Source organism: Mastigoproctus giganteus, chromosome 2, assembly GCF_048544385.1.
Source record: "Mastigoproctus giganteus isolate SK-2022 chromosome 2, ASM4854438v1, whole genome shotgun sequence".
In the NCBI taxonomy this organism is placed as follows: Eukaryota; Metazoa; Arthropoda; class Arachnida; order Uropygi; family Thelyphonidae; genus Mastigoproctus; species Mastigoproctus giganteus.
This window is the reverse complement of record NC_143576.1, coordinates 19,686,694-19,703,208: the sequence shown is the minus strand read 5'-3', so window position 1 is coordinate 19,703,208 and position 16,515 is coordinate 19,686,694. Positions and strand designations below refer to the sequence as shown.

The 16,515-nt window shown below is 34.8% G+C and overlaps 1 protein-coding gene across 4 annotated transcripts in view; it reads right to left on the bottom strand.

The window, feature by feature from the left end:
* Nucleotides 1–16,515, bottom strand: part of fmt (phosphatase 6 regulatory subunit 1-like protein fmt) — a 477,658-nt gene that overhangs the window by 171,908 nt on the left and 289,235 nt on the right. For 3 of the 4 annotated variants that reach the window (XM_090388378.1, XM_090388363.1, XM_090388370.1), the window contains exon 15: nt 7,845–7,937. The exons of the other annotated variant lie outside the window; for it this stretch is intronic. In XM_090388378.1, coding sequence (XP_090244504.1) covers nt 7,845–7,937 — 93 coding nt within the window. The remainder of the gene's footprint in view (nt 1–7,844; nt 7,938–16,515) is intronic. 4 annotated transcript variants of the gene reach the window in all.

The following is a 16,515-nucleotide window of genomic DNA, read 5'->3' as shown; positions in this document are numbered from 1 at the left end:
TGTTGGATTAAAGCATAGCTGCCATATTTCTGACCATTCCTGAAGTCTATCTAGGTCTCTCTGAAGAAGCTCAGCTTGACAGTGATCATTAACTACTCTACCAATTTTAACATCATCTGCAAATTTAGACATCATGCCCTCTATCCCTTCATCAGTGTAGTTTATGAAAATTAAAAACAACAGTGTTACTAATACTGATCCTTGGGGGAACCCCCACTTCTTACATCAACCCAATCTGAGGAATAGCCATTAATCACAACCCTCTGCCTTCTGCCCTGAAGCCATCCTGATATCCATCTAAGGATTTTCCCAGTGATTCCAACCTGTTCCAGCTTATAAAGCAACTGCTCATGTGGGATTGAGTCAAAAGCTTTGCTGAAATCTAAATAAACAATGTCGAAATTATTCCCTAAATCCAGCTCATGAGTAACCCTTTCAAAATAGCAAACCAGATTTGTTAAACATGATTTTCCCTTTACAAAACCATGCTGAGTATCCTTGAGAATTTCAATTCTATCCAAATTATCCTGAATTCCACCCCTGATCATTGCCTCCATGATTTTCCCTACCACTGAAGCCAGACTGACAGGTCGATAATTTCCCACTTCAATCTTAGAACCACCCTTATGTATGGGAGATACATTGGCACTTTTCCAATCCAACGGAATCTCCCCAGAGTCTAGTGATGCTTGCATAATTAACCTCAATGGTTCAATGCACTCACTTGCCACCTCCCTTAAGATTATGGGGTATATTCCATCAACTCCAGGAGCCTTACTGGCCTGTAGGTTCGAATGTTTTTTCATTAAATAATCTTGCGAAATTTAAATATCATTAATTACATATTTTTCAACTTTGCTCCCACAATTTCCCATTGCCATAAAAGGTTTTTCTTCTGTAAATATCAATACAAAATAACTGTTGAGTTCATCTGCAATGGCAGCTGGTGTATTTAATACTATCCCTTTTCCCTTACGTAAAGGTCCGATCTGGTTTATTCTGCTCTTCTTAGCATTTATATATGTGAAGAATTCCTTATCCCCCCTCTTTGCTCTGTTTGCTATCAATTTCTCATAAACTGCCTTTGCCTGTCGAACCTTTTCTGTGGCTCTATTACAGATCATCTTGTAGCTGTTATAGGCTTCAGTAATTTTTATTGCTATGTAACTTTTCCATGCCACCTTTTTCTGCTCAAGTAATATGGCAACTTCACTATTCATCCAACTCGGAACCCTCCTCGTGGAGTATTTTTTTTAATGGTATATACGCATTCAAGGCGTCTGTGATTAATGTTTTAAAAGCATACCGCAGTTCAATTGTATTCGTTCTCTGTGCGATATCTACCCAGTTAGAGGCCATGTAGCACCTTAAGGCATCGTAATTTCCTTTTCTGAAATTATAACCCATTCCTTTGCCTTTTACTACTGCTACCACCCTCTTCATCATCCACCGTAGAACTCCGTGATCACTTTCTGCTACTGGTTCCTCTACTGTCAGCCCTCTTATGTCATCTGATTCATGGGTGATGATGAGGTCTAGGATATTCTTTTCTCTAGTACTTTCCCTGACGTGTTGATACAAATAACAGTCATCTAGTTGATTTAAAAATTTTTTTCCCCATGTCGAGTTTCCTTCCCATTTTCTCCAATCAAATTAAAGGCAAATTGAAATCACCCATAATAAGACATTGACGCTTACTTGCCCATTCCATTTGCATGTAGAGGCTTTCGTCATAATCTTGACAATCAACTGGTCTGTAGATTACTCCTACTTGCATTATACCTTTGTTTCCAACTATCTCACACCATACAGATTCTATACTAGCACGTGAAACGTCTGAATCTGAGAAAGCTTTTGTCGCACTCAGGCTGCTTCTGATAAGAAGCATTACCACACCACCCCTTCTATCTACCCTATCCTTCCTAAATACATTATACGTCCGATTAACGTTTTTTATAACCACCTAACACTGTCAAACCCAGTAATTGTGGTTACACATACAAGTTTCACATGAATCTCTGCTATCATATTACTGCATACCATACATCACATTGAAAAAGGGCAATACTCAAAAATTACTTGTTGTTTCAGCACTTTTAATTGATCTTGAAGAGATATTTTGTCTAATTGATGTGGCCAAATTTGTGTTGGAGAATAGCAAAAGAGATTTTCTTTTAGTTTAGAAATGATTTTCCATCTATACATAAAAGCTAGAGGTACCATTCAGGTCTTCTAACAAAGGCTATTAAATGTTTTATTTGATTACTTGAAATTCAAAATGTTTCCCATATTACCCATCCATCCCTTCTAACAGTTTATAAAGTTCTTCCTTGAATTTGTTCAACTCCATATGGTAGTTTATTCCTACAATCAATTACTCACTGGCTGAAGACTGGTCTGCACATCTATCCTGCAACCACCTTCCTCAATTTGAGTTTATGTCCCCTTCCGCACGTGTGTGTGTGTGTGTGTGTGTGTGTGTGTGTGTGTGTGTGTGTGTGTGTGTGTGTGTGTGTAGTCTGAGCAAGAGGAAGGAAGGAAATATTCTTCAGGCAATCCAAACTTACTCAATCCATTCAGAGCCTTAAACACCTCAATAAGATCTCATCACAGTTGTCTAGTCAATGTATGCAGTAATGCAGAAAAGCAACACAATTAGTGAGGGAAACCTTTTATGTTGCTCTTCTCTGCACCCACTCCAACAGATCCATATCCTTCTGCAGATGAGGCTTTGCCTGGCAACTCAAAGGTCGCAGGTTCGAATCAGAGTAAAATGCAAAAACTTTGGGAGGTGCATTATGGCCAAAGAAGCCGATGTGCCAACAACAAAAAAATAATAAATAGATGAGGCTTACTGACCAGTATGCAGTACCCAAGATGTGCCCCAACCACTAACTTATATAATAGGATAATCACCTCCTTATCCCTACTGGCAAAATTTGTGTACAGGTAGTTCTCGACTTTACGAGTTAATTCGTTCTGCATGCTCGTGCAGAACGGGAATTAAATCCCATAGACATAATGTTAAAAATAGGGGTTATGTTCTCAAGAATGAAATTAGTTAGCTAATTAGTTTATGTTTAAACAATGATCGATTTATCCAAAGAAATTAAAAATGTAGTAAAATCAAGCAAATTAAAATTATAAAGAAATTATTTATGACTTACAAATTTTAAAGAATGTTTATTCTTCATCATCGACTAAATGCACACTCGTTGATCACTTATTATTGACTCAGCACTCATTGGTTTGTTGCACAAGGAGTCGTCTTCTTCAGAAATGCTTTAAGAGGCATTTGTTTCCAAGATAATCTTCTATTTTCTTTATAAATTTCAATAGATGCATAAGCATTTTTTAACAGAACGCACAAATTGCAACTAACACGATTTGTGCGGAGTAACAAGTTTATGAAGCTTAAAAAAAAAAAAAAAAAAAAACGAATGAAGAGAAGATTCTGAAAATTTATTTATGTTTTTTATACGATTGAAGATTTCAGTAAAGGGGAAACACATTTCACCATAATAATGCAAAAAACCACACTATTCCAGCTAGCGGTATTTTCACAAATGCAATAACATAGAGTTTTTATAATTGCTTGCAGTTACAGAAAAGCCCAATAAAACGGAGAGTGCAAATTGTTTTTGTTTTATGGTCGTGACCTCCAGGAATATGCTTAAGAAAAATGCCACAAAGGCGTTCAAAATTGGTTCTTATAACAGAACATATGATAACGATGAAAGTGTAGTGCATTTTAGTAATTTGAATTGGTAAATAATACAATTTGCACTATAAAAATGACCTTTCAGAGAGTTACAGTGAAAATTTCAACTTCCAAGGTAGTGGAATGAATTACCAAAAAACAATGTGTTATTGGGTTCACATTACGATATTTTCACGATTCATGATGTCTGTGGAACAGATTAATATCTTAAAGCTGGGTACACTATATTGTATAGCTAGGCGTGTGGTTTGAAATGCTGTATTTGTGAATGCTAAACATTCATTTTTTTACAATTAATGTTCATATTTTCAATTTTGTTGATATACTTTGAAAAAAAAAAAAAAAAAAAAATTCGCAAACCTGGGAACTCGTAAAGCGAAAACTGCCAGTATATCATTCACAAAATCCCATGGGCTAACTTTGGCAGCCTATCTGCAGTGCTCAAAGAACTTCATACTTGCTGCACAATTATCACTAGATCCTTTTCATTCTCCATTACCTTGAATCAGGTACCACACAGTTGGCACACTATTCAGGGATTACTACTACCTATATGAAACATCATACATTTATCAATGTTAAAGTTCTGTTGCCACTTCTCAGCCCATCTGACTAATTTATCTAGATCTTTTTGTAATAGCAAACACTGATTACTGTCATTAACCACTCTGCTAACCTTTGTATCATCTGCAAACTTAGTGTCTGATGTGCCTTCATCAATATCATTAACCCTTCAGCAGTCGGTGGAAATTCTGAAATTCCCGTGCACACAAATGTTTGAAAATTCTGCAAAAAATATAAAATTCAACTTTGTTTATTATTTTTGATGCTGCCTATATTTTCAATCTTTTCTGAACAACTATGAGAAAAACCATGTTCTACATTATAAAACATATATTTAATTAATTTTTGAAAATTAAAACTCCATTTAGACCTATCGGCAAGTGAATGCAAATTTAAAAACTGAACTGTTCAAAACACACTTCGATTCTAGGAGAGTGCATAAGTAACAGGGGTGCTCACCATATGAAATGTGATGCGTGGGTAAACATTTTGATACCAGACAATGCATTAATGCCATGAAGCCAGAGAGCAAATGAGGCGTCCAGACCTCAATATATATATACACAGTACTCAAAATTTGTCCTAACCACTGCTTTATATAATGGGATAATCACCTATTTATCCCTACTGGCAAAATTTGTATATATCAAATAACTCTTCACAATATATGTCAATCAACATGTGCATATAATTAGGTAACTTAATTATGATTTTTTCCTATTTGTAAAAATTAACAGATATTTCTGGAGATTTTTTGGAGACAATGCAAAAAAAAAAAAAAAAAAAAACACACACACACACAGGCACAAACATTTTTAATAACAGTTACCAGGAGTTTCAACTGTGAATGGAGCAAATGAAGCACGAATTACTGAAATATTTTAATGATAGAATCGATGCCGCATGGGTAATATAGGGTTAATGAATACAGCAAATAACAATGGTACAGCACTGAACCCTGGCGAACTCCACAATTTAACATTTATTCAAGGAGAGCACAGTGCCCATCTCTTTATCCAAAGCAATAACTTTCTACAGCAGTCTTATGTGCAATAGTATCAAAAGCTTTTCTGAAATCTATGAATATGATGTAAAAATTATTTTTTTGCATTCTCGTTCCTTGTAATATTATCCTCATCACTGTAATATTATCCAATCAAATTGGTCTGACAAGAGTGCCACTTAACAAATCAATCCTGTGACTGCAGTATAAATGCATTCCTGTCTAAACATCCTACATTATTTCTTTAACCAGTGATGCCATTATTTTCCCTGAAACAGAATTCAAGATAATACATCTGTAATTACTCGTGTCACTCTCTAATGCCCCATTGTGTATTGAGGATAAATTCACACATCTCCAGTGCAGAGAGACATCAAAGATGAATTCAAGGAGGTTTGCCGACCTCTTTTGCTGCCTCCCTTAAGATAACTGGATAGATTCCATCCACTCCTATTTTATATTTAGCTTTGACAATTTCATTTCCATTTTCTTCTCAGATAACCAAAATCATTCTGCTCCCTCTCATTTGAATACAGATGCAAAATATTTATCAAGTTTGTCTGCAACCTGAGCAACTTCATCAACAGTAAAACCATTATTTGATCATGATGCAAGTGAAGATATTTGAACAGCTGTTTCATCTTGTTTCAAATAGAGCCTTGAGGGTTTTACAGTTTTGTATGACTGTTTAGAATATTTAAAAAGTGATTTCAAGCACTTATTCCATTTTCTCAATCTAAAAAATTATCGCTACATTGGAGATGAGTGGTCAAGAGTGCGAGTGCAGTAGCATACGCTCTTTGAGTGGACTGGGGTTAAAGCCCGTGACTGCTAAATACCATTTACATTTGTATTGATTGAGTTATTGTAAACTCCATTGACCTGGTGGTCATACTGGAGTATAAACAAGAACATTTTTTTTCTATCACTACGTGCAGAATTCAAATGTGGCATGCTAAACAGTTCAAATATTTAACACTTTTTTTAAACGATGAAATCATATTTGTACCACAGTTGGTTACGTAGTAAGTGTGCAAATGATGCAAGAAAGCAAGCTTATATAGCATCACCTAAAAAAAAAAAAAAATCACTTATTCGTATCCTCCAAGAATTTGTCTAGTTCTTCCTTTAATTTATTCACCAATCCACTTCTACAACAACAGATGGCAGCCTGTTTCAACCACCAATTCGCTGAAGACAAACTTTCACACATCTATCCTTCCTTAACTTGAATTTATGCCCCCTCTCATGTGTGTAGTCTCGGCAAGTGGAAGAATACCATTATTATTCAGTTTACTCTATCCAGTGAAGGCTTTAAACACCTCAATCAGATCTCCCCACAGGTGCCTGATCTTGAGACACTGCAATTTGCAGATCTGAACCCTTTCTAGGTAAGAACACTCTTTTGTTCCCTTCACCAGTCTGGTTGCCCTTCTATGCATTCATTCCAGCAGATCTAAATCCTTTCTAAAGTGAAGATTCCAGACCTGAAGGGCAACAACTGATTTCACAGGAAATCAGCTGATGTTTTTATCAGAAGCAAATTCATAATTTTTTCTAAATTTGGTATATAATATTACAATAGATTAAATGTTTTTTTTTTTTAACCTTATGGGACTAATACTTATTCATGTGCTCTTCATGGATCTCATCTTTGCAGGCAGATATTTGTATTGGTATATTGGAAAAGATATATTTTTTGTATAATGCACTTTGCAAGTAAGCACCAAAGGCTCAATGTAGTCCCTCAGTGGTTTGAAATTGGACAGCCCTGCATTTAGTACATTAAATACAACCATGGTAAATTTTTAAGCTTTCCGTCAGAATTTGCTTTGATGTTGTGTGACATTGTTATGCTCAAATTTTTTCACAGCTATTACTTTGTAACCATCTCCAACCATTCTGATGAACAGAGTTATTCCTGAAATGTAAATGATACTAAGGTTTGCACAGTGTAGAGTCATTGCCCTTCATCGTAACTTAGTTACTATTGTTTACATAACATCATTATATAATCATGTGTGACACCTACACTTTATATAAGTATGATCTATTTAGCTATTGGCTACACTTTGAGAATCTCTTTAACCTATCCACAGAGGCCAAAAAAAGAAAGAAAAAAAAAAAAAAAAGAAGAATATCCAAGAAATTACAGATTTAGTTTATATCATAGTGTATTAGAACTGTCTTTGACAGTTGGTAATCAGATACTGCAAATGTACAAAACAGTTCTAAAAGTTAATTTCAAACAGAAGTTTCAGGATATAAATTAATGGTGGTTTTGCATCAATTCACCTAAAACTTTTCCTGAGAATATTCTATAGCAGTGTAGTATATAAGGTCCAAAAAAAGTTGGAAAATAAGTATTTCTAATTCATTAAAATAAAATAAACATAATATAAAAACCAAAAATAAGTTTACTATCCCTGAATATGTATTTATATGTGTACATTTATTTAATAAATGCATCTGTTCTGTGTAATCAAACAATCAGTAAAATAAAATAATAAAAATCTTGAATGATACATATGCATGTATGCATGCACATGCACACACCTGTTGTAATGCTGTGTCTTGTGAAAATGGAATGTTCCTAAAATCTACACATTCTTCATCCTCTGAACTTGATGGCAATGGTATACCACCAACCTATATGTAGAAAAAGTAAATAGTCTTTGGTACCATTCACGGTTATTTTAGGTTTTCAATTTTAGGTTTTCAGAAAAAAAAAAAACAAACAAACAAACAAACTCATAAAATATATTTCTTTTACATGTAATAATGATTAAACAATTTTATAAATCTGGGTGATCAATAACACAAATTAAGGTATAATAGTTCATGAATTTTGAAAGTTCCTTATGCAATGTCAGATCATACCACATACAAAATATATACAGGGTGTTTCAGTTAAATGTTTCAGAACTTCTAAGAGGGGTAGGGTACATCCTGACAACTCGAAATCATATAGCAATGTGGGGTCGGAAATGCTTTCCTGAAGGGGTGTTTTACACAGAAGCACCATAAAGAAAAGAGACCGTAAGTGAGAAATCGTTTTAATAATACATGAAAAGAAACAAAAGGTACATGGATGTTCGAAGTTTCTTCCACGGGCTACAATGCACGCCTCACATCTCCGACGCATGGACATCCGAACATTCTGGAATACTCCAGGCGAATTTCGAATTTCTTCGGCAGCTACTGCGATTCTTGCAACCAGCTCCTCAGCATTGCCAACAGGGGTGTTATAAACTAGCGATTTCATATGACCCCAGAAATAAAAATCAAGACATGATAGGTCGGGTGACCGAGCAGGCCAACGCACGGGACCACCACGTCCGATCCACTGTTGACCAAATGTGACATCCAGGTAGTTACGAACATCTCCGCTATAATGGGCAGGGGCTCCATCGTGTTGGAACCACATTGTGTGTTGCGTCGATGCAGAAATCTGTTCATCTCTCAAAAGTTGTGGCAATACTTGCTGCAGAAAGATCAAGTAGATAGGTCCGGTTAGACGACACGGTAACAGGTAAGGTCCGATGAGGTGATCTCCCATAATACCGGCCCATACATTGACCGAAAATCGAATCTGTGCTGCACGATGTCGCACGACGACTTCTGTGTACAATACCGCTTCAGGAAAGCATTTCCGACCCCACATTGCTATATGATTTCGAGTTGTCAGGATGTACCCTACCCCTCTTAGAAGTTCTGAAACGTTTAACTGAAACACCCTGTATATAAAAACTTGTGAAAAATTTTCCAGCTAATTATATTAATACCTGCAGAAATTACATTGCTCTCAAGATATTAAAGAAATCAGGTATTTCTTTACTATCCTAATATTTTAAATATTTTGCAAACAAAATATTTACAAAAAATTTGTTTTGTAAAGAATACCTTGTCTAGTCTTTTTCTGTCCTTTTATTAGTTTAATTATAATTTTAAACTAATAATTATAAAAATTCTTATAAAGGCAACAGTTCTAAAATAATAAAACGCTTAAAGGTAAAATCAATAACACATTATATTAGTAAAAAACATGAGGTGAAGAAAGATAAAAAAAAGGGCGAGGCTCTCACCTTCCCTCTTTTTGTTTACTATTCATGAACAGTTACTTTGTATCCAAAATGGCTGAACAAAGTCTCATTTTCACAACAAGAAAAAGTGAATTTATTCAAGTATTTCACATAAAATGTAATCAAAAGTAGAAAACTGAAACAGTGGAGTGAAATTCTTGCACCCTGCTTGGATAGTTAGTCCACATCCAAGTAATCTCTAAGCAACATTTTAGGATCCATAAACAGCACATTTAGAAACAGTTTCATTTCTAAAACTAATATTCTGAGCCCACTGTACACCATAAATATAACAATCCACCTTCTAGCAACATCAGCTCCTGATAATATCAACATATTCAAAATGACATCGGTAACACAGGAACACCTCCTCCCAACAAAGATAGGATAGTATCTAAAAGATAATTCACTAGCTATCATATCAGCATATGTATATCTCATGCTTTCCAAACTAGGATCCATCCTATAAGAAAAATCCTTCAGAACAATATTAATGCCCTTTGTTTAGAGGATGTAGATTAGTTTTTGCTAATTTGTTTCTGTCCTGTATCAAGTAACAAGCAAGTTAACTTCTATTAATAATTTAACAGAAGTTGAATTTCCCACTAATAAGGGAGACAAATGTATGGTCAACTCTGAAAATAAATTAAATATTAATAACTGAAACACAATGAATTTTTGTAATGTTCCAATATAGTGAGGTGTGCATTTTTCCATAATTTTTATCTTTCTTTTGAAGGAAATGAAAAATTTTGTTAAAACGATAGATACTGAGAATAAAAAGAATAGAACTTTTTTTCTAAAGTGTTGTTGAACTGAAGACAAAAAACTTTTACTATTCTGTTTGGTATTCAGTTATGGAAACATCTGAAATGTACATATCAAAAGAAAAAAAATATTCGAATTGCTACGAACAGATTTTTATTTATATTACCATTATTATTTTTGTTTATGCAATAAAAGTACATGAAGGGATTATTCACATTGTAGAGGAAAAAAACAAAACATACTTCACTTGTACATTAGCTATCATGCATAACTATCACCACGTTCTGGTATGTGTTAACATTATGCTGTAATTTAAAGCGGCTATTAAAATTTTAGTTTGTTTAGCACAGTAAAGTGACTTAAAAACTTTTAAAAGAAATTATTGTAAACTGAAATTTGCACAATTAAAGGGAATAGTGAATGCTGTTTGAATGGCACAGTAACAAACAAAATGATGCAATGATGTTTAGTGTGGATGAAAGAAGATTTGCAAGCAAGAAAAAAAAAAAAAAAAAGGTACAAATGGCTATTGAAGTTGCAAAATTCTGTGCAGTTGTTGTTTTGTTATGGGGGTTTGATGGTACATAAGCTGCTATAGCTGTAAGGGGTCTATTCATTTATAATATAAGGAAAAATTTTTTTTGTAAAATCAGAAATTAGTAAAAAGTCCAGTTTCCTTGAGGTAGTTGAAAATTTCTGAAATATTTTCCATTCTGTTCAGTAAATCTTATTTGTAGCGCAGAATTTAGCACGAGAACGGTCCTTGTCCAGGTCTAGCGAGTATCTATGCCATCCTCTGATGCATTTTATGAGAAATTAAATTCTTGCAAGAATTTAATCAGGGATGGGGTGGGGAGAGAGATATGAAGGTGAGTGTGTATTTCCTCAGTAGAATCCATAACAGTAATTTGTAACTTGTAAGTATTGCCATGAATTTGAATATTGTCAGCTGTCCTGACAATATTCAAAGAAAGAAATTAAAGTACTTTGGCAGATAATTCTCAAAAATGCTAAAGTTCAAAAGTAAAGAGAAATTTAAGAAATATACAGGCTGGCCTCGATTAATGCACTTAATTCATCCCGCAAGCGCACCGCGCAAAACAGAAACGCGTTAATCGAATATAATAATCAATAGGAAAAATTATAATTGGGCCTTGGCCTTCTGGAATGTCCATAAAGAATTTTAAAAATTCCTTTTAAATAACTTTTTAACTGTATACAATGTAAAAGAATGAAAATAATGAAGGAATTAAATGTTTATTGCATAAAACAGCGGTTCCCAAACTGCACGTCGCAGAATATTTTAAAATTTCGAGGGAAACACAGCGATACTCAACATCTGTCGGATACCGTGCGAACTACTAGCTCGAGGTAGTTCACAGTTTCAGCATTTCTTATTAAGTTGTTTGGACCAAACTACTAAATGGAACTGTTAGGTATTTCTTTTGGTCTGGGTGCGCCTTGAAAAAATTACTGAGTCACTAAAGGCACCGTGAACCGAGAAAGTTTGGGAACCTCTGACATAAAATACACAATTAAGAAATGTCTGTTGCGGAAATATTTGAATAGTGTTGACTTTCTCTTTTCATCAATCAATTTCCGATAGCTGACAACAATCTTCTCTGGGCCCTGGCAAAATAAATATCGCAGAAAACCTCAAACCTTTTGTTTGAGCTTCTCTGCCATATGAAAGATTTCATCTAATTCTTTTACCGTTATCTCCTTCGCGGTAACATTTTCATCTGGCTCATTTAAAAATTTAAATTTTTATGAAAGTGCATTGACTTCATTAGCAGGAGACAAACAAGTAACACGTCTTCTTCCGATGGTTAATGGAACACACTGAGGCGGGCAGCAGGCAAACGTTTGTTTATTGACGGTAAGCTTAACGCACGATTCAAATCTTTTTCAACTATTGCATAAAAAAAAAAAAAAGATTGCGTTAACTGGAAATTTGCATCGTGTAAAGTGAAAAGTGGTATAATTTTTCAAATAGCGTTAACTGAAAATGGCGTTATGCGAGGCCTGGCTGTATATAAACAGTGCTTTTTTTTTGTAAAAAAATGGGTGCCGGTACTCATTCTTTGCTATCAGGAAAAATTTTAAATTAAAAAGATATGAAAAGTACCCTGAGAATTTTTTTTTCCTGATATTGTTCCTTTAGTAGTAATGTTTTTAGAATAAGAACAACAAATTAAGTAATGTATATTAACACAGTTTATTAAGCATAAATTTATTATTCAAGTATATAAAAAACAAGTAAAATGTGAGTAAAATAAGTAAAAAATAATAACATAAGAATAAATAATTTCATAATAAAGTTTTTGTAGAATATTCCAATTTTTATTATTAAGTTCTCATCCGACACCCTATGCCAGGGATTGGCAACCTTTTTTGAGTGAAGAGCCATTTTTGATCTAATAAAAAAAAAAAAAAAGAATCCGAAGAGCAGCATCTCAGCTCAAGCTGGGAGGGGGGGGGGGGTGAGAGTTTTTTAAGAGCTAGAATAGAGTGGGAAGGTGTTTATTAAAAAATATATATTTTTTGAAATATTTATTAATACTGAAAAAACATAACAAAAATCCAATTTGATACAAATTAATGTGACTTTTGCTGATGAATTTCTTGAGCAAGTATTTCTCAACATCATGCGAGTATGTCATAATTAAACATGCTGAGCTTTAATCTGCTCACATTGTTCAGACGACGGTTTCTTGATTTATTTTTAATACAGTTCATGTTCAGAAATATTCGCTCGCAGAAATACGTCGAATCAAAAATTGAGAGAAGTCCAAACGCAAATATTTTCAAATTTATATATAGGTCCAGCCTTTATATACAGGTCCAAATCCTCAATTTCAGTTTTAAGCATTTTAGTCTTGCACTCCACATGTCCTTGATTTTTAAGTCCTGTAACTCCATTTCAAATTGTGCTTCATGTGAGCTGTAAAGTTAAAAGTTAAAGAGCCGCAGTTACATGTCGACAACCTGCGACTCACGAGCAGCAGGTTGCCGACCCCTGTCCTATGCTGACTTCTTTTCTTCCTCTTTGTGTGTTGGTTGCTGAATGACATTTCCGAAGTAGCCACGGATCGACATATTTTGCTGGATTGTAGCGGGTCAATTTTAAGAAACAGTAGTGAAGAAACTGTTTTTGTCATCAACGAAGTGCTGGCGATCAGATACATTTGTGAAAATTCACATTCACTCGATGAAATTGGTATTGTACTCAGAGCGTTCATCAAATGCTTCAATTCTTCTGAAACCTTCATATCAACTAGGTATCCCCGAAATCCACGAATTGCATCTCTTCCCTTTAACTGTAATCTAATTGACAATTTTCTAACTTCACTTTCACTAAATGCCAACAATTCATGTTTAGAAGGATTGATACCTTCGTTGTCCTCATTTTCCTTCTCTCATTATCGGTATTGTCACTAGTTCTTAAATTTGAATTTTTTTTTGAAACTGTCCAAAATATCGGTGTCATTCGGATATTCAGGCACTGTGGCCCAATAAACAGAGATAGGGAAAATTTACGGAAAAATGTGGATAACCCAAGACAGCGAAACAACAGATGATTATTTGTCAGGTAAAAGAAAATCACTTTTCTTTTAGTTTCACAAAGTCACTTTGTGAACGAAAATCACTTTTCTTTGATTCACAAAGGTGTCCAGCCTATGGTCCGCAAGGAAAGTGAACTAAAACAGCATTTTAAATTTTGTTCAGTAAATGTAATTGTGTATTGTATTTAATAAGATTTTCGAATATTTTCAATTTTACTTTTACATGCAACAAGATATGGAAAATGTAACACACTAAAGAAATCTAACTTTGAATTTTTTTGAATATGGCCCTTGTACAGGAAAAGGTTGGACACCACTGCAGTAGAAGGTGTACCAGAGCCCACTGGGAATACACCTTGATCTGCTCATTCTTGCTAGCGCAATTCCTCCATATGTGGGACAGGTGGTCAGATAGGTTTTACCGGATACCACTAAGTTGTAGAATGCTTTAGCTCTCTTAATCCACACAGCAGCACTAATTGCCTAAAGGCCGGAAATGCGAACAGTGCGTACCGAGTTATTTCTCTCCTAATCCGTTCGCTATATGAAAATTTTCTTCGCTCAACGGAAAGTATTTTAAACGTAACTTCTGAGGGGAATTCAAAATAATTAAACAGAGGTCCGGCTGACTAATTTAGAATTATAAAAATGGTTATACAGTTTTATATAGAAAATATCTTAAAAATAGACAGTAAAAAATGCAAATTTAGTTAAATAATTTTAAATTTATTTGAATAGTAGATAATTGAATAGATATTTGAATAGTAGATACAGAATATTACAAATTTCGAAGTGCATTGCATCCAAATGTCACATAAAGGTGCCGGTACGCCGTACCATTGCGTACCATCCGAAAAAAAAAAGCACTGTATATAAATAGTAAATATTGAAGACGCTAATATAAAAAGTAAACATTGATGAATTTACTATCAGTTTACTCATAAGCTGGCAAAGATTATTTAGGCTGGGTGAAACTTAATCAAAAGTCATTGCTTGTATCACTATTTTTACTGTAATCATGTATCTATCTACTGAAATTACAGGTGAGACAACAGAAAGTTTATATTTCATTAGCATCTTTGGCATTAGTAGAGGCATATGATGCAAGAAAGCAAGCTTATATAGCATCAACCAAAAAAAAACCCCTTCCTGTTTCACCCATCCATTCACTCCAAAAGACAGAAGTTTGTTCCAACAATCAATCACCTGCTGGCTAAAGGAAATTTCCACACATCTATTCTACAACCGTCTTTCCTAAATTTAAATTTATGCCCCCTCAGGCATGGAATTCAAGAAAGAGGAAGAATCCCAGCAGCACTGAGCTTGCTCAAACCATTCAAGACTTTACACACCTTAATAGCGTGAATAGCAGTACAGCTTAATAGACGGTACTCACCTTAATTGATCTGCTTAGTTACATGAAGATGGGGTGGAAATGAAGTTTAAAATAATTAAAATAAGTTGATTAAAATAAGTTAATTGAATGAATATGGAATTGTTAAAATTTTTCTCAAGGAAGTAGAAGTACACTACCTCTTCCCTGGTTGTCATTTAAAAAATTGAAATTTAAAATAATATGAAACAAGCAAGGCCAATAGTCACAATACGAAACTACATACCAACCTCTCTCCGGTCTGGAATCTTACACACATAAGATTCCCACATGTCGCAAAATGCATTATGGGAACATAGAAATTCTTTAAATACATGATTTCTTTCTTTCTTATCACTGCCAACCGAAGACGTTTAGCACGAAAGTCGCTCTTTGTGACTATTGGCCTTGCTTGTTTCATATTATTTTAAATTTCAATTTTTCAAATGACAACCAGGGACGAGTTAGTGCACTTCTACTTCCTTGAGCAAAATTTTAACGACTCCATATTCATTCAATTAACTTATTTTAAACTTCAATTTAAACTTCATTTCCACCCCATCTTCATGTAATTAAGCAGATCAATTAAGGTGAGTACCGTCTATTAAGCTTTACTGCTATTCACACTATTAAGTCGATTATACAACGGTACGTTAAGCAGATCGCCTCACTGGTGCCTAGTCCCCATTACTATGGGGACTAGGCACTGGTGTTAAGTCAACCATGGTAATAGTAACCCTTTGTTCCATTGACTAATCCTGTTGCCCTTCTCTGTACTCATTCTAGTAGTTCAACGTCTTTCCTAAAATGAGACCTCCAGACCTGTATGCCGAACTCAATGTGTGGCCTGACCACTGCACCTTATACAAGGAGATAATCAGCGCCTTATCCCTGCTAACAAAATTCCTATATATCATTGACAGGATCCCATGAGCTACTCTTCCAGCCTGTCTGAAATGCTCAGAAAACTTCATATCTGATGCACAACTACCCCCAGGTCTTTTTCATTCTTCACTACCCTGACCGTAGAACTGCACTGTTGGTATGTTACTCTGGGGTTACTGCAACCCATATGCAGTACTTTCCATTTGTCAATGTTAAACTTTAGTTGTCACCTCTCAGTCCATCTGTCCAACTTTTCTAGATCCTGCTGCAGCAGCACACTGTCTTTACTATCATTAATAATCCTAATAACATTCGTATCATCTGCAAATGTGGACATTAAGCCTCATATACCTTCATCAATATCACAGATAAATACAGAAAACAAACAGGGGAGCCCAACACAGACCCTGGGGGGACATTACTAATAACATTAGTAAATGAAGACCACTGTCCACTGATTACCACTCTCTGTCTTCTCCCACCCAACCATCCCTTTATATATAGTAGCAACTTTCCCTTAATGTCATAATGCTCTGACTTGTAGTCTTTCATGT